Source organism: Pleurotus ostreatus (assembly GCF_014466165.1).
Source record: "Pleurotus ostreatus strain PC9 chromosome Unknown scaffold_4, whole genome shotgun sequence".
In the NCBI taxonomy this organism is placed as follows: domain Eukaryota; kingdom Fungi; phylum Basidiomycota; class Agaricomycetes; order Agaricales; family Pleurotaceae; genus Pleurotus; species Pleurotus ostreatus.
In genome coordinates this window covers 2242864-2261129 of record NW_023503159.1, presented here as the reverse complement: position 1 = coordinate 2261129, position 18266 = coordinate 2242864, and the positions used below count along the sequence as shown (strand labels likewise).

Sequence of the window (18266 nt, the reverse complement as noted above, 5' to 3'; positions counted from 1 at the left end):
CGTCAAATGCCACTGCGGCGCTTGTTCTTCTTCCTCGCTGTCGACGACGTCCTCCACTTCACCATCGACAACGATGCAGTCGGGCCCCAGAGTCCCCAACCAGCCCCCGGTCAAGATCTACAATGCAGTCTACTCGTCGGTACAGGTAAGGCGCCTCTATCAATTATTCTGAAACCGCCTCACCAGGTCGCGTCACAACCAGGTCTACGAATGCATGGTCCGGGGAATTGCAGTGATGCGTAGGCGAAACGATTCCTACGTGAATGCCACCCAAATTCTGAAAGTCGCGGGCGTCGACAAAGGGCGCAGAACGAAGATTCTCGAGAAGGAAATACTCCCAGGCAAGCACGAAATCGTCCAAGGTGGCTACGGCAAGTACCAAGGGACCTGGTACGCGTTGATGACCGGGTCAAATGCACCGCGCTGACCACAAGGTTATCAGGATCCCCCTGGAACGGGGGAGAGACATTGCGTTGCAATACGGTGTAGCGCCACTCCTATCACCTCTGTTCGATTTCACACCGAGCACAAATTCACTCAACTCTCTAAGTTCACTCGGCGTCGGCGGCGGAGCAGGGTCAGCATCACCGCGTCCCCTCTCCGCGTCTTCTTCCTTCTCTAGCATCGGTGCCCAGGGGGGATACCTCAACAACGTCCCTTCCACTCTTGCGCCGCCCCCGATTATGCCGGGCTCCGCCTTGCGCCTGCTGAACCAAGGCCGAGCGCAAGGTCTCTTTACGCCGTCTACATCAGGCATCAATGCAGCGCGTTCCTTCCACAACTTCTCGCACCCCCCTCCATCGCAGACTCCCCCACCGCCCACAAACTCTCTAAAGCGAAATCGCTCCGACACCGATGTGGAGAGCATGCACGTCAAATCTGCATCCCAACCACCTACCCTGGAACCTCCACCCGAAATAGTCATGTCAGACGCCTCTCGACCTTCCTCTGCCCCCGCTCAAGCCAACGGGGACACCGACGGACCATCCCCGACGAAACGCGCTCGAACCGATGCGACAATCCCGGCCGCTCAGCAACCTCTCCCTCTATCGTGGCAAGTCCCTATACGAGACCGTGCGCTCACGCCCGTCGACCACTCAACACCACAACCGACTTCGAACGGTAACTCGCTTCCTACGAACGGCAAAGCTTCTGTGTCAAGTCCGACCCTAGAGGTCTACGACACGCGCTTCTCAACTAAACCTTATATTCCACGTAACATGCACCCCACTGCTCCACTGAAAGACAACCGACGCATTGCTGTGGTCAACTCGCTCTATCAAAGGGACGATCCAACAGAAATCATTCGTCTCCTCGAACAGGTGACCCCAGATACGCCTGGTTTGAATGTCGATCTTGATGTCATTCTTGATGAACACGGGCATACAGCGCTCCATCTCGCGGCGAGCCTGGCCCGTCTAGAGGTGGTTCAGAGACTCATCTCTGCAGGCGCCGATATACACAGAGGCAACCACCTAGGAGAGACCCCATTGATCCGCGCGTGCCTTGCAACACATAACTCTGACCAACAAACCTTCGACCGCATAGTCGCGGAATTGCACGCTTCCATTCGAACCCTGGACACTTCAAAGAAGTCCGTTGTACATCACATTGTCTCTGTCGCGGGAGTCAAAGGACGGGCCATCGCTGCCCGATATTATCTAGATCAAATTTTCTATTGGATAGCTAATCACCAAGGTGGTGATTTCCGATCGCTGGTTGACTTGCAAGACGAACACGGCGATACTGCATTGAACATTGCCGCTCGCGTAGGCAGCCGAGGGCTCGTACGCACTCTCTTGGACGTCGGTGCCAACCGAAGTTTAACAAACAAATTGGGATTACGACCAGGTGACTTTGGTGTTGAGACTGAGGTCGGTTCTTAATCCCGCGATGCTATTTTTGACGCGTTATATTGATATGCATATAAATAGGAACTGAATGCTGGCCCACGCGCGGATGATATATTGAATTCTCTACGCTCAGGCCCGTCTGCGCCAGTGCAGAAAAGCCGAGATGTAATTGCAGGTGAACGCTTCGGTTAATGCATTCTTGTTCAGCCTAACGCCCTGCTTTCAGATATGACTACAATGATTCAAGGCCTCAGCGCCGAATTCCAAGGCGAGATCAAAGCTAAACAAGACGCCCTCGATGTCACCACCGTCCACCTCCGCGCGGCAACCCGTGAACTCTCTGAACAACGCAAACACATGCAGCACTGGCAGAGTCGGTTGGGAGAGTTATCCCAGGTTACTCAACGCATTCGCAACGTCGAGAAAGCCACGGCGGACGAGGATAATTTCGATTGGACTGGACGCACGGATATCAATGGGGAAGATGCAAGGGCGACGGCTGGTCCGTCCTTCCAATGGCGCGGACCAGGATCGACTATGATTGGACACGGGAGCGCGTTGGAGGTACCCTTCAACGTAGATCCGGAACCTCCTGTGCCGACGACTGATTCTGTGGCCAACTTGATTCGGCTGAGAAGGATGAAACTATGGCACGCAAGAGTGGAGGATATGATGCTGGCTAGGCTGAAGGGCCTGCAAGGTGCAAGTGCGGAGAAGGAGTTCATGTGCAAGAAGATAGTTGCCCTATGTACGGGGATACCAGTGGACAAAGTAGAAAGTGTGAGTACAAACCTTGCCATTACCTTGCCCCCTTCATGTTTTGGGGCTGATTTGGTCGCTTCCAACTAGATGCTTGAAAATCTCGTAGTAGCCTTGGAAAGTGAATCATCCATGTCCGATATCGGGCGTATATCCGGTTTTATGCAGAAAGTATGTCTCCGCCTTCTCACTTCGTCACGACCACTCAGCCATATCTTCCCTCACTTTCCCAGGTTCGCGATGGGATAATTTAGTTGCTTATTACATTGGACGTGGACGCGTTGTATCCATAGGATTGTACACACTCACATTGCTCTCCATCCTCTGGCAATTGTAACTGGTTCTCTCTCATCGTGTTATTCGTTAATATTAACAGATATGTATTTCCCATCACGCATAAATATGCATCGTGCATCAGAAACCCAAACGGCCGCGAATGTACGTACTCACAGGATATCTTCCGGCGCGAAGAGCTGGAAGTTCCTGTTGTACGTCCCCGAAGCAAGAAGCTTCGCGTCACGAGACAAGTCCACCGACATCACCTTTCCTGCATCGGTCGACAACGTCCGAAGAAGTTGCCAATCGTCTGCGCTCCATATCTTGACGAACCCGTCATATCCCGCACTAGCGAAATAGAGACCGGAACGATATTTCCATTCTTCCTCCAGGTCTCGTTCTGTTGTTTTGTCGTTGGTGATATCCTCATTGCCATCACCATCAGGGTTTGCCTTCTCCTTCTCCGTCCCCTCCATCGTTACTTCCGGCGCTGCGGCAATTGAAGTAACAGTGGATTTGAAGGAGACGTCGTCACCATAGAAGAACCGCACGTCGGCAACGTTAGAGGTATGGGCTGGGATCGTGTATAGTGCTCGTATGGAACGCATGTCCCATATTCGGATGGTATCATCTCCTGAACCTGTGGCGATTTGGTACCTGCATAGTAAACAAAAGGAACATGGTGAGCACGCGTGCGGAATGGGAGGAACATCCGAACCCATTGGGGGAGAAAGCTATGGAATAGATTGCTTGGACGTGGCCATCGAGTACCATGGCTGTACGACCCGTCCGTAGGTCCCATACACGTCCGATTGCATCTAGGCCTCTATTATCATCGTCAATATAGTGCATTGGAATGTAAATGAAACTGTGAAAGACGCACCCCGAAGCCACCAAAGCGCCATCATTTTGAAACTCGACAGAGTACACTTCTTTGGAATGTCCTTCCTGGAGGAGTAGCTCCTTCGAAGAGGCAACATCCCATAGGCGCCACGAGGTATCGAAACTTGCACTAGCAACGTACTCCCCTGAGGGGTGGAATGCAACTCTGCAGACACGATCCTTGTGGCCTTTCAATACAGAAAGCGGTGTTTCACTACAATCAAGAGCAAGAGAGGTTCTCAGGTTAACCAGTTCTCGGGTAAAGATCGCACAAGCTTGCTTGTCAACTGGGAAGCTCACCTATTCAGCGACCAAAAATTCAGATTACAATCTCCGGCGCCACTTACAAGGTTCACTGCGTCTGGGTTCTGGGATAGTGTCGCTTGTGGATGCCATGCTACTCCACCAACGCGGTCACCGTGTCCTTAAATAGTGCCCTGATTAGTATTAGACATCACGGGGCGAACAAGAATCTTACCACGCAAGACTTTAGTATTTACACAGGATGGTACTGACCATATTTTCACCGTTCCAGACCAACTGCCCGTAGCCAGGAACTCGCTATTCGGCGAAAATCGTACTTGAGAGATAGGTCGTTCGTCACCAATTTGTGAACCCAAGTTTCCGAATTTCTGCATGTCCTCGTGTGTTCAACCATTGGTCATGACATCACACACACATACGCACCTTGACTTCCGCAAAAATCTTTTTCCTGATGTCGATTATACGCTTCAGAGGCATTTTACAATCTATTCGCTGTTGGGCGACGCGCTTTTGAGCTCTGAATGGGAGGGGGAGCAGAAGAAATACAGTAAGCACCTTGAAAGAGATGTTCATACCCTAGAAAATGTCCAACCTAGGTAGGGAATACTCGGCCAGGTGTCGACGTGCTTCGAGGAGTTCCATTGACCCAGGGGTATAGAATTCTTCTTCCTATACGACATTGTGTCACTATCAATCCGATACCGATTCGCGTGGGGGTGCGCACCTCGTCTGAACTTTCTGACGATGAATCGTCGTCGACGGCCATAGCATCATCTCCCCGTGCAGCATTGATTTGCGAGAGCACATAGATGAGACGATCGCGTCGGTCGGCAGCCTGGCGAGATGTTCCGTATTTTCAGGTGCATGCCCACAATTAAAGCACAAATCAACGTACGCGCTCTCCGAACAGCGTAATGGGTTCTCCAATTTCTCGCAATCGGGCCTTTACACGGTTATCGTCGGTCGGTACAGCCAATGTTCTTGCCTTCTTCTTTCGTTCAAGCTCGTCGAGGATGACCTTGTTCTCTTGCCTGGCGCGCTCGCTACCAAGATAGTTGCCATCGTCAATCAGGTTGTCTAGTGTCAGTTCCGACATCTTGGGTAGCGTGCACCGAAGCGCGTCAACGTTTGGAAATGCGACACTGCTTAGCGCCCATGGACGAAACTTCATGGCATTCCCACGTTTACAAGCCACGCTTCGAACAACGAACCCATAAAGCAGCAATAAAGAAGAATAAGTAACGACATCGCAGGCCTACTTCTTCTGGGATCGGCTCACTACGTCCTCTTCACAGAGCCTATACACCGACACCAACCCTTCGTAGATCTGTGTAACCTCGTCCCTAGGCTCAGCAACACAAGTCATTCCAGGCATCTCCCCGCCCGTCATTGCTTCGAACGTCCCCTTGCCACCGTTGATCTGCTTCCACCACGCGTACTTTGCCAACATCGCACCCCCTAGCCCAGCTGCCTCCTTTGTCGCGGATACGTACGCTTTCATGCCGAAGAGGTCCGCGGCGAGTTGCCGAATGGTCTGATTAGCGGAGGATCCCCCAGTCAGAACGAGACGTTTGAGGTGAGGCGCATGCTCCGGCAAGATGGCCTCCACTCTTGAGAGTATTGAGAGAAACTGTGATTCAAGTATGGCACGGGGATGCGCATTGTCGGGCAGACTCTCGACCAGTGCGGGGGTTGCCCCATCGACGTTGTAGAAAAATTCCCCTACCACGCCAGGGGGTATGATTTCCGGGAGCGGAAAGTAGAAGCCCAGCAAACCGTTATTTCCAACGGGTGCTTGCTCCAGAAGAGTGTTAAATTTCCCCCAATCGTTGTCAGCGTAGCGATCACGTATTTGTTCTCTAGCCAGAGCACCGTTCTTATAACACAGCATCGCAATCTGCGCGTCCAGGTTGGTCGGGTGAGATAGTAAGTGTGAAGTGGTAAACCGCTTAGGAGGCGTGTCTGCGGGCGGGATGGAGAGCAAGAACGTCGTAGATGTCCCAAGCGAGAGTAACGCATCTCCCGGGGCCGAGAGAGAGACAACAGTGGCGGGATTGTCTCCAGTGAATGGAGCGACAATGCAATCTGTGTTTTGTGTAGTCGTCTTTGACGACAAATAGCTTATTCACCCACCTGGCTGAAACCCCCATCTCTCGACCCACCACTTGTGCACCTTACCCAAGTTTGATCCTCCAGACACGGGTTCAGGTCCTATTTTGGACCGTAGGGCAGACCCTCCACAGGCTTCCAATAGTCTATCGTCCCATTTGCATGTTAAGACATTCATCAGGTTCATCCCACTCGCATCAGATACTTCTATTGGAGCGACAGAACCCAAGAATAAGGACGGGATGAACGATGAAACCAAAGATATACGGCTCGTGGCCGCATAAACCTCTGGCTTGGTTTGGTGTATCTGCTCGGGGTAAGTTATATGAGACTGAGAAGTATTAGGGACGGAGGAACCTTGGCGATTTGGGTCCCCGTAAAGCGTTCGTAGGCTCTGCTGCCGGTGAGGTCGGCAAGGGCCTGTGGGCCGCCAATACTTTCTTCCAGCTCCAAGCATTGCTTCGTGGTAGAAGAGTCCTGCCATATCGGCGAGTTCATCAGTGAAAACGCCGTCGGTGATAGCTGTTCGAGCAACGTTCGTGAAGGATCCAGAGATGATAGACGAGACTCCGCGTCTTTTGACCAGAACACTGAGCCGTGTTGCTACAAGCTGTCAGCAAGAACCCTTGGCAATTATTGTAGCCACATACCTGGCCAGCACCGGAGACAGCAACGATAGCAGCGAAGTCCACGCTCGCCTCTTTCATCCGCGCCAAAAGCAGATCCATCGCGTCTACCCACATCTCAACCGGAGATGTGACTTCACCCTCATCTGGGCCTTTGATAGCTCCGTTCTCTGTGCCGTATTGTGGCAGATCCCTGGCGAAATTTACCGCAGACTCGTGTACGATATCGAGATCCTGGGTGATAACGACTGCCTTGAGTTGTTGAGTGGAGAGGTCCAGGCCAAGGAAGAGTGGTTGCGACGATGTTTCAGCCATATCTGTGCGGGGGGAGGGGGATTCCAGGAAATGGCAACTTGATCAGTGGTACTTTATCAAGCTTCATCCAAACGGCCCGAAAGATCGCTCGGGAAATCCTGGGGGAAATGACTGGCAAGGCTGAGTCAGCATCTGTAGCTACCAATAGGCTACGGTGGTTCTCTAGTGGACGTTTTTATGTTCCATATACTTGCAGTAGAAGTGAACCAGATAGCGGTCGTGGTAGAAGTTCGACCATTGAGGCGCCTGTGATCGGAGATGCAGTTACAGGGGTGCCCCTCGATCCCTCCCCCTATTCTTTCCCCCCGCCATTAGAGCGAACGAAAGTGCGAGGGAAGCACAGGAAATTCAGAATATCTTAACAGCACCTACTGCGTCGTTACACATTTTCTGAATCATCTGATAATCCATTGTGACTGCAAAACCTCGATCGAAAATAAGATACAGCTAGTCTCAAGTGTACAAATTGCAATCCAAGTAATCCAGGCCCAACACACTATGGAGACCCGCCTTCTAGGGTGAAATTACCGTCCATAGGACTAGACCACGAGGAATGCTGTGATAGTTGACTAGAGGGCTCCCTTGTACCTCTTCGCTCGGATTTCAAATGATTTGGTTTTGATTACTCAAACGGAACGTTTCTAGCGATATGAAACTGCGTCCCGTTGGTCGCAATTTCCCTTAGGTCTGTCGGTAGGATTTCGTCGCTGTGGTATTTGACTCCTTGATTCATTGATGACTAGGCGTTGTGTATGTTAGGCTCAATCAAGGGCTGGAACCCCGATACTTTCGGATGCCAGAGGCTTTAGGCATTGTTTGAAATTACGGTTGATGTTAGGCTTTCAGTTCAAACCTGGAAGTAAACCTTGTTACCCCGCTCACGTGGTCTGGAATCCCTTCCCCTTTCTCCACCCCTACCAAACGAACACAGCACTTGGAGCCACATGAAATGTCGACAAATAATATGTATAGGCTTGTTTTCAAAACTGGAAAGATCTCCCTCCAAAATTCGGGTAATAAATGCACGAGATGGCACAAAGAAGTCAGAGCGCAATTGTACCTCCGTCTACCCTAGAAAGTACGTTTACACCATATATATGCGCCTCTATTTGCGCTAAAAGAATGTGCACATGGCAGCCTACTGACTTCATTGATTTCCTACCGCCACACTGAAAGTATCGTGCATCTACCTGGGAGACCTCGAGGCAAGGCCCCATCAAGTACTGTAACCCGACCAATACCGCTTAGGATCTCATGGGAAACCAGCTAAAGGGCCATCAAGGCAAGTTGTTCTATTCTACCCTCAAGACCCTAAACAACTGATCATCCGCTGTGAATTTAGGCACTTTGTTGGAGAGGATGTTGGTCATGTTACGCTCGTCGGATTCAAGAGGTCTATCTATACAGGCCTTTCCCACTCAGCGAATTCCTTCATTAAATTACCGCGAGGGATGCATATGCGCCGAGTCGCCTTAGGGAGAGTTAATAGAGCCAAACTCGTGTTATTCTTTTGCCGCGTCGCTCTCTACGAACACTAAAAGTTACTTTCTAGATTGCCCTTGCCCGCCGAGCTAGTCGTTGGAGCCTCTTTGACCAAGTCAAATAAAGCACCACGAGCGCTCGGTGAATAGAGATCAGATCAAGTCGCACGGGACATGGATCATATGCTCAAACCTTGGCCAGCATGTACTCCTCCCCGACTCGGCTACTTCAAACATGACGCACCCTGGGTGCTTCTTGCTGGTGGCGTTGCCTTGTGTGATCAATGCTGCTTCGGTGCACGCGGCAACATTTACCGCTGCAGGCGCCAAGTAATCCGTTCAATGGGGACCGGAAACGATGCGTGGGTCGAGGAGAACGGCATGGAATCTCGGGCCAGCGGGTTGTGTGCTGTTGTGTGCATCTCAGCCAAGGTTGACATCATGCAGGTACCGATCGCTTCCCAGGGTCCAAGGCAAATGCCTGGGCTGCCGCTCGTTTGTTTTTCGGCACTGTGAATGTCTCTCAGAGTCCATGCCCAGCTGGCTTTTCGAACATGGGCACTCGTCGTCGGCTAGCACTCAGGCGGCAGCGATGACCCCCTCGACGCTCCCCGTCGTTGATTTCGTCGACGACAAGCATATCCATCACCCGGCCACCCCTCCGAACAATAGCAAAATTCAGTTGCCTCCCCCCGTTCTGCAAAAGCCTCGCTCATATCTCTCGCGAACGAATTACGGCTACTTACGAGCTCTCAAGTCTTTTTGGGCGAGGACGAGAGGTCCTTCGAATCCACAGTACCCCCCGTCTATGGTCGCATCGGTAAATGATAGCCTTCAGGAGAGTCACTTCGAGCCATTTCAGCTGGATTCCGATGGTGGCAACCAGGAGGTCGACGAAATTGTTGTCGATCAACCATGGTCGGATACTTACGAACCCATTGTCTCGCTCCCGAAAGACACTGCCGGCGACGTTGCTGAACCAATCGTGACCAAACGCCGTCCTACAAGCTTACTGGGGAGGACTTTGCGATGGATGATGGAGCGGTATCGGGATTTTTTCAGTTCGAGATTTGATGATGTGGAAATGGAGCGACGGTTCTCGGAGGAAAATTGGGATTCACAAAGGGTGAGCATGGACAGGTAGCGGTACGCCTGACCTCGCTGAATGATAGGCAGCGCCCCGCATTCTGGTCGGCCATATTCATGATCATCAATTGGGTACTTGGGTGCGCGTTTATTGTGCAGCCTATGGTGCTGGCGGACAAGATATTCTACTTTCTGGTATGTCCTTAGGGTATTGTTCAAAGCGCACTAATAATGGTGTCTGCAGTTCGGACCACTGCTCTCCATTCCTTTGATATGGATGATAATGATCGGCTTCCCGCTCAAGCATCCCATCACTTATCAGATTTTCCTGTGTGCATCTATATGGTCCTGGTGCGCATAAGCTCCGTGGCGTTATCGACGCGTTCTGACACGAACTTGACATCTGCAGGAGTTTCTATCAAGTCCTTTTCTCGTGCGTATTTATCCTCGTGTTAGTGGCCATCCGCAGCATTTCTCACCAACTAATAGATTCCTTTGCGGTTACTACGGTGTCCCTCAAGGATCATTCTCATGTGGCACGAGGGATTTCCTAACGATATTCTAGTACGTTCTGTTGGTGTATGTTCCCTGGGTTTCCCATCTGATGATAACAATGAACTGCGCAGCTATACATCAGCCCTTCAAACAGTGGCACTCTTCGGCCTCGGACTGAAGCGATTTCCAGCCGCCCTTGGTGCACTGATTTTTTTCGTCGTGTAAGACTTCGAATCTAGACTCACGATGTCACAGCCCTATTAACATCCTGGAACGCAGGTCCAGCGGCATGATTCTCAATTTCAAGATCAGTTGGATCCGAAGTGCGTCGTCAGCTTGACTGCCCAAGCCTAGTAACTGACCAATCGGAAAGACTCCATCAATTTTGCGGTCTATGAAGCGGCGCTCATCTATATGCACTGGCAGCGAGAACATGTAGGTGGCACATCATCTTCTCCGCCGATGAGCCCGAATTAATTATGTTTGTCAAGCACGAACGTCGGCTGTTCACCTTGCGTCAACAAGTCAAGCTTCAATACAAGGTGCAGAGATTTCACCGATTACATACATTGCGATCATTCAACGTCATTTTTTCGTTCCAAGGAAACTCAAAGGGCCCAGATGAACGAACGGCGAGAAGCCGATTCCAAACGCAGACTAACCTCGTGAGTAGGCTTTTCTCGTTGTTCTGATGGACCCGGTCCTAATCTTCCTCCGAAATTCCCTAGATATGTATTCCATGATAAGTCGATTTTTCGGTCTCGCTCTGTGACCTGAAAATTAACTCGCGGTTCTTCTCCTTTACAGGTCCGCGTTCCTTTGAATACAGCATGTAAGGTTTTGTTTTTTGTGTCTAGCGAATAAGATGTTAATTGAGTTTACAGTGTTGGCCGTTCAAAACATGGAAGCCTCTGGTGCAATCACGAAGCGTTTCGAGATTGAGTTTAACGCCCTGGAAGGCAGTTTATCGATGATGAGCAAGGGTAAGATGCTTCGCTACTCAGTCGCTCCTCACCCTCCTAATCAGTGGATGACAGTTCTTAATGATGTCCTTGATTTGTACGTTTTAACTTTCACGGACTCAATTACACCGGGCCGGCTGTCTAACACAAGGTTCGCAGCAATCGGATGGATAGTGGCAAGTTCGAGTCCTCGTTTCGACCTTACCCTTTACATCAAGTCATGCGGTCTCTATTTGTCCCTCTGCAACTCGCGGCGAATGCGCGTCACCTGCAATTCGAGACTAGTTTGGATCCGCGAATCGATACGGTACGGTCTTTTCCTTTTTGATGTACGTGTATGAACCGGACTCATATATTATGTTACCGCTAGGTTGCACGGAGGGAAGCGTATCGGGCCATGGGCAGGAGCCAAGAAGAAATCAAGCAGCTTCTGGAGGAAGATACCGAGGCTGCCGGCATGGTTGTTGGTGACGAGACTCGTTTACGGCAAATTGTGACTAACTTAGCGAGGTGGGTATACTTGCTCCCTTTCGTGTCACCACAAGTCCAATTCTCTCCACTTCAGTAATGCTTGCAAGTTCACACCAGCTGGCGGGCGGCTCGGCATCAAAACACGACTGATATTCCCTCCGCCCGATGAACATGCTGGAGACTCGGGCGACCGGTCTCCTAGTAATCGACGATCTACTGAAACCAACCGTTCGTCGAGTTTGGCGAGCCGTATCGTCGTTCGCATAGAGGTGTCTGATACAGGTGAGCAGTTTTTACCTCACGTCAATGCTGAGCTGATGCAAGAGGTTAGGCTGGGGTATCAGAGCCAAGGATATGGCAGACGCTAGATTATTCTGTAGGTGTATCAATCCATTAAATCAGTCGACATCCCTAACCGCTGAATAGCTGCGTTCACTCAGACCGAGCAAGGTCGACAACAGGGTAAGTAGACTCAAACCCTCCTGTTTTCTCAGGCTAATGCAGTCGTCCATATCACCAGGCGGCAAAGGTACTGGACTAGGCCTTGCTCTAGTACGTCAGATCGTTAATCTCAGCGGCGGCCGGCTCGGTGTCAAGTCCAAGGTCGGCGAGGGATCGACATTCTGGGTCGAGCTGCGTAAGTCAATTCACCTTCACGTTATACATTATAATTAACCCACCAATCACAATACGTGTCGTCATTTGTAGCTCTTGGAGTGGGTGCGGAGACGCTCGAGTTGTCTTCCTTGCCTCCAGTCCCGAGTCTGACAGGCTGTGGGCGTCAGACTCACAGGGTTAGCAAGGTGTACGACTTTGTCGAAGATGGCACAAATTGCTTTCGGGATTCGGCAAGCGTTCTGTCGGGCGGGGAAGGTGGAGGTCCGTCGGCAAGACGCTCCTTGCATAGCATAATGGATCAAGGTATGTATTTACTTCTTGACTTCTATGAATTGAACCTTGTTGACGAATGGAGTAGTAGGCCGTGTGGAGCTTAGTTTGAGCAGCTACAACCCAAGTTCTTTGCTCCACAAACCTAGTGATCCATCTCCGTCCTCCGAAGACGATGCTGGCAGTGACGTTGAGCTTCCAATTCCCGCTGCGATCGATGTCAGCAGAACATCTTTCCAACATTCACCGTCTGTACAAGACATTTCACCCGAAGCAACTAAGATCATTCAAGAAGCTGCATCATTCATACCCGACCCACCGTCTCTCACTCTTATTCCTCCCACTCCCGATCCTGCTAACAGCACTCCCCCTACGCCAACATTTTCCGGGCTTTCGGTCCTCGTTGTCGATGATGATTCAATTACTCGCATGTTAATGAGGCGTATGCTATCGCGCATAGGATGCACAGTCGAAACCGCTGAAAACGGGGAAGCTGCTTTGGCGATGATCCTACGGTCTCAATATTCCGGGGATGCCCCAGAGAACCCAGAGGACGAGACGTCGAACGGCCCCTACGATGTTGTCTTCATGGATAATCAAATGCCTGTGATGTCTGGGTTGACTGCCGTGGCTAAACTGCGAGCGTTGAGCAGGCATGACTTCATCGTTGGCGTCACTGGGAACGCACTTCTCACCGACCAACATGTAAGTCCTCACGTTGAAACATAACCTTGTGCCGCTGCTGAAGCTTGTTCTCGTCCAGGAATACCTGGAAGCCGGTGTAGACAAGTAAGTCGACATGATCGTTTGCAGTCGCTCCTGGAATACTGATTACATGTTGCCACTTACAGAGTCCTCACGAAACCCGTCCTTGAAAAAAGTCTCAAGGAGATGCTCTCCCTGGCACTTGGCCGTTCGGATACTTCTAGGCCCCATGAAAAGCCGCCATGACATTGGTGCTGTCGTGACATCGACGTCCTACGCACTCCCCGTGCATCCACAGTTCGCATCTCTTAATCATCTTACTATTATATATATCCTTGCATCTACTGATCATATACATCACATACTTGCCCATTGTATCATAGACATCCTTCCAATCGCAATTAGATAGACCTAGCATTAATCAATGATATTGATCACCGTTTGGCTCTGCATATACATTCTTGGGTTGACGGGAGCCTGATGGAACGATTGGGGCACTCGGTGCGGATGATCTGGGGCAGCCCGTGGAGCCTGAGTTCACGGAGGGCACCCGAATGAATGATCGGTTGCTCGGAGGCTGCTTGCGCTGGAGGATGTCTCCTCAAAAGCTTTGTTGAATTCCATTGACAAATACTCAAGGTGGGGAGCAGATCCAATGCATTGAGAGGCGCGGCGCAATCGTGTAGGTGAAGTTACTTAAGACACACGGTGGAAAGCAGGAGCTCGATCAATCCCCTGAGCGGCCAGGAGTCCGCAACGCGGTTGCGATCGTCAAGACGTAGCGCGCGCAAATTCGTAAATCGCTTGAGGCAGTCTGGGATCCACTCTGGAGCTTGCATGTGGGAGGGTTGAACACTCAAGGACAGGACCAGTTGCAGAGTGTATCTGCAGAGATGGGGAGATGTGAAGCGCAGGAAGGAGAGCGGCGAGTAAAACGATTCCTGGTCCCCTTCAACGAGAATCGTGCCAAAGATGTGAAGCCGACATAGACGATTCCAACCAGGTCTGGAATGTATATCGGTCGCAGGAAGAAGGGATCATCATAGCCCCGACTAATCAGGTACTCTTGGGAGAGGCAAGCAACAATATGGCAGACAAGCTCGATGGGGAGCTCGATGGCAACCTGCATGTCACACTAGCACCTAACTTGTATCTGAGTCATAATCCGTTACAATCAGAGTGGATCTACTTACCTGTAGATAGTGGTCCTTTGTTAGACTGAGAGCTGTTATGGGCCCTGGCATGGAGAGTGAAGAGGTTATGCAGTCTAGATGAGATGCTCCTGACAAAAAATAGAAGCAGAGTAGAAGTACATTCTCCAACAACGAAAGCAATATGTATACATTGAACTGACATTCCATGCATTTCCTTAGCCTGGAAATATAGTAAAGAGCAATAACCATTGACAAATTAATTCCTATTCTCTCAACACCAGTTGACACTGGCACTGTACTCGCCAGACTCCCCGCCAGCAAGCCGCGATAGAGTACGCATGATCCCGTGGAGGGGCGGATGGGGGTTAGTGTAGTATGGACCGCTTGAACGTGAAGCTATGATAATGACAACGATCAGTGACAAGTTGGCGAGTGATCAGCAGGACACATTGCAGCACGAGGAGGGGTAGAGACATACTTGAGGAATGCCAAATCCTTCTCCGCGCCCACCGCCTCGACCTTCTCTAGCGCGTTCGGCAAGTTGCCCAGATCGTCCGTCGGGAAGTACGACGTATCCGTAATAGATTGAAGCCGGGGGACGAAGGGTGGCTCGATCATTCTCAGAGAGTTCCAGTCGGCGCCGTAGAAGAAGGGGTGCACTTTGAGCTGGTTGACATTGAGGCGCTTCTCGGCCCAGTTCATCAAACTATCAATTCAACAATTTAGCGACCGTTGTTTCTGAGCAGAGATCGCGAGGGAATGAGTTGACCTTCGTATAAGGTCCTCGCCCTCTCTCGAGATATACACCTCCTCAGGAAAGTACAGATAATTCGGCCAGTCGATTATCTTTTTATACGTATCGCCGGGGTTGTCTGAGCAGAACGGGGCGTACCCGACGAGGCATTCGAAGAAAATCGCGCCAAGGGACCACCAGTCGCATTCCTTGCCGTAACCCTTCATCAGGAACACCTCGGGCGCGATCTATTCGTGTGGGCATGTCGGCGTGAGCGGGGAAGGTGAATTCATCTTAAACAAAAATGGGGCAAAAAATGGAAAGACACCACGTACATAGTCAGGCGTCCCAACGGTTGAATATGCCTTTCAATAGACAAACGACGATTCATTTTCAAATGCATACGGTTAATGTGGAAGAGGACGCACCAACTTCCGCCTATTCGCTTTCCATGTGCTGATTTGCTCGCGGCTGATCGTCAGGTTGATGGGGTTGACCTGAACGCTATTCCGTGCGTTGTCGCGCGTCTTCTCCTGCTCGAGGAAGCGCTTGTAGACCTCGCCGTCAGAGGCTTTGTGCAGCCCCGTAGATAGACCGAAATCGGAGAGTTTTAAGTGTCCGTTTTTGTCTATGAGGACGTTATCGGGCTTGATATCACTGTTAACGGTGAGGGAACGATGCCAAACGGATTGAATAAGGTGCACGCACCGATGTATGTATCCGAGATTGTGCACGGCCTCGATGGCCAGTATACACTCTGCCATATAGAATCTTGTCACATCTTCCGAGAACACGTCGTATTTCATTAACATGGTCATAAGATCCCCGCCGGGGAGGAATTCCATGATGAGGTAGAGGTACAGCGGGTCTTGGAAGGAGTAGAACAGTTGCACGACCCACGGCGACGTCGACTCGGCGAGCACGTCTCGCTCGGCGCGTACGTGTGCCAACTAGAGTGAGGTTATTAGAACTTGAGATGAGAGAGAGAGCGGGAGTCGCACCTGATCTCGTTTCAACATCTCTGCCTTCTGCAGGGATTTCATAGCATATACCTTGCCCGTGTCGACTTTCTGCACCAATCGTACCTAATAGTATCGCCCATGGCAGTAAGATCAGTGGCCTAGGGTGTCTAGAACGAAGGTATGTACTTCGCCAAAAGCACCCTTCCCGATGACCTTGACCGTGTTGAAATCGGAGAGCTTGATCTTCGTCCTACGCAGGCGCAGATGCTGCGACTCCTGCTGGCTGAACCGCCTGATCTCGCGGTCCTTCGCATCTTTCGACATCGGCTGCGACAGCTTGCTCGTCTCCAGCTCAATGCGCCTGGCGTTCCGCTCAATGGCAGCATCGACAGCAACCCTATAGTATGACTCGAGCTTGAGCTTCGCGGCGGTCGATCTCGCTACGGCATCGGAGGAGAAGCCAGAGGTGGAGCGTTCGAAGTAGACGTAGTCTTCTGCGGGCTGCTGGTGCTGGAGATTATCTGGTATGGATACGGGGGCAAAGTGCGGCTGCTGTTGCTGGTGGTGCATGGTAGTGTGCCCTGCGCTCGAGGGCCCCGGCGACGGTTGGCGGTACATGATGGTCAGGAAGAAAGAAGGGACTAGGTGAGTCGACTACCTTTGAGAGAACAAGGCCAAGATTCGATCGTGAAGCCAGTCAAAAGTTTTGGCTGCAACACGCTGCTTTCATATATGCCCATCAAATGCGGTAACAGTTACTATACAACTCCATCGGCTAATTCATCACATGGAAATCGGCCGTACATCACAGAACACGTTCATGGAACTCATTTCAACTCAGTGGCTAGGCCACATTTCAGCGTCCATGGCTGATTCTTCGTTCTTCTTCAACAGTGATGCCTGCTCATACGTCCAAACTTCCAACATTCACGTCAGAGTCTAGAGTTGTATGTACATGATGGGAACAGATGGGAAGATGAGGTTTCCAACGAAACGCGGAACCAATTGCGGCATATAGGTACTACATCGCCAAAATCTTCGTAAATCGCGACAGATTGCGACCAGGGCCGAGTGAATTCTGTCTTATTCAAGTCGATCGCTAACGCCTACAAGGTAGAGACCAATGAAGACGGAGTGCGCCCCTATGCCTGAGGGCCAACGCCCTACGATGTGAGCGCGTCTTCAGCGCAGGTGCCAGCCTCGCGAGCGGCGCGCTAGCGAATGGGGATCGGCTGCGAGAATAAGGCAAGGGGGATGAAGTGAAGAGGAGGTACGATACGACGAAACGACTTGATTCAATATACAACATACCTAGGCTTGCGCAGCGCAGAGTCAGTACTAGTGTTGTTGGACAGACCTGCAACAAATTAGTTTAACATACCTTTCATTTGGAACCTCGTTTGGGTTCAAATTCACCGACGCGATCTGGGCAGGAGATAGGAAGATAATAAGCGTGATACAGTCAGGGCAAGGTGCCGGAGCGTGTCGCCTATGGTCGCGACGACTACGACCAAGATAGATCTCCTCATCGCGAATTCCAGCGGCCGCCTACGGACCGAACCAGTCTTCCGGACGGGCTCCTGACGCCAGACAATTCGCGAGGATGACACTCTGAGTATGCTGTGCCTTCCCCGGTGTTGTTGAGAGAGTGTCCCGCCTACTCAGCTAAGTTCAGAGTGGCTCCATTGGATTGCGAACCGCGAACCGACTCGACGGTGGGCGATCGCAACGCCACGGTTCATCCCAGGGTACTAAAACGCGAGTTCGACGCGCACTTCAAGGCGCTCGGTCACTACTGTCCTCAATATTTTGGTTTGACATAAGTTTGTGAGGATCTTGTTTTCACGAGATCATGGGTACGTGTGACTGCGACTAATAATGAACCTTAGCAACTTATACCGCGAGTAGATGAGATGTCAGACGCCTACCTGCGTCAAGTTTTCCCCAGAGCATGGCGGATTGGGTCCAAGTAGAGTCCATGCAGTTTACACGCGATCAGTGGCCGATACTCACGTGACACAGGGTGGACACCACGCGAAATGTTTTCCTTCACGTCCTTCATTCCGTCAAGAATCAAGGCATACGATATTGGGATTTCCGATTCACTGGACCGCTGCCAGTGAATGACCCAACGTGCAGTCCGTCTGACCTCCACTTGGCTTCCACTCTTCAATCGTCGCAGCACGGTCTTGTTAGAAGCCAATATATCTCCTTGGAACTCCCGGCCGTTCACTTATTCCGTATT

The 18266-nt window shown here is 51.1% G+C and overlaps 6 protein-coding genes across 6 annotated transcripts; 3 read left to right on the top strand and 3 right to left on the bottom strand.

The window, feature by feature from the left end:
• Window positions 1-73: 73 nt before the first annotated feature.
• SWI6 (transcriptional regulator swi6) lies at window positions 74-2866 on the top strand (the record flags this gene model as incomplete). Its single annotated transcript, XM_036776125.1, has 7 exons — window positions 74-145; window positions 203-390; window positions 443-1874; window positions 1935-2028; window positions 2080-2633; window positions 2703-2783; window positions 2846-2866. 7 exons carry the CDS (start codon window positions 74-76, stop codon window positions 2864-2866), a joined length of 2442 nt encoding a protein of 813 aa, XP_036632144.1.
• Window positions 2867-3058: 192 nt separating this feature from the next.
• Window positions 3059-5130, bottom strand: PC9H_006579 (uncharacterized protein; the record flags this gene model as incomplete). Its single annotated transcript, XM_036776124.1, has 9 exons — window positions 3059-3545; window positions 3607-3714; window positions 3772-3984; window positions 4071-4194; window positions 4249-4402; window positions 4458-4551; window positions 4627-4703; window positions 4759-4869; window positions 4930-5130. The coding sequence occupies 9 exons, from the start codon at window positions 5128-5130 to the stop codon at window positions 3059-3061; spliced, it is 1569 nt and encodes a 522-aa protein (XP_036632143.1).
• Window positions 5131-5289: 159 nt separating this feature from the next.
• On the bottom strand, window positions 5290-7084 carry PC9H_006578 (uncharacterized protein; the record flags this gene model as incomplete). Its single annotated transcript, XM_036776123.1, has 4 exons — window positions 5290-6119; window positions 6168-6450; window positions 6501-6746; window positions 6794-7084. The coding sequence occupies 4 exons, from the start codon at window positions 7082-7084 to the stop codon at window positions 5290-5292; spliced, it is 1650 nt and encodes a 549-aa protein (XP_036632142.1).
• Window positions 7085-9097: 2013 nt separating this feature from the next.
• Window positions 9098-10623, top strand: PC9H_006577 (uncharacterized protein; the record flags this gene model as incomplete). Its single annotated transcript, XM_036776122.1, has 8 exons — window positions 9098-9691; window positions 9742-9846; window positions 9896-10002; window positions 10061-10084; window positions 10141-10215; window positions 10278-10367; window positions 10402-10469; window positions 10520-10623. 8 exons carry the CDS (start codon window positions 9098-9100, stop codon window positions 10621-10623), a joined length of 1167 nt encoding a protein of 388 aa, XP_036632141.1.
• Window positions 10624-11047: 424 nt separating this feature from the next.
• Window positions 11048-13418, top strand: PC9H_006576 (uncharacterized protein; the record flags this gene model as incomplete). The annotated part of the gene is made up of 11 exons (XM_036776121.1): window positions 11048-11205; window positions 11268-11415; window positions 11479-11618; window positions 11674-11861; window positions 11911-11955; window positions 12006-12041; window positions 12100-12216; window positions 12288-12500; window positions 12556-13172; window positions 13231-13256; window positions 13319-13418. The coding sequence occupies 11 exons, from the start codon at window positions 11048-11050 to the stop codon at window positions 13416-13418; spliced, it is 1788 nt and encodes a 595-aa protein (XP_036632140.1).
• Window positions 13419-14691: 1273 nt separating this feature from the next.
• On the bottom strand, window positions 14692-16639 carry CBK1_2 (Serine/threonine-protein kinase; the record flags this gene model as incomplete). Its single annotated transcript, XM_036776120.1, has 8 exons — window positions 14692-14722; window positions 14805-15032; window positions 15096-15307; window positions 15395-15424; window positions 15488-15716; window positions 15768-16009; window positions 16061-16144; window positions 16208-16639. 8 exons carry the CDS (start codon window positions 16637-16639, stop codon window positions 14692-14694), a joined length of 1488 nt encoding a protein of 495 aa, XP_036632139.1.
• Window positions 16640-18266: the final 1627 nt, after the last annotated feature.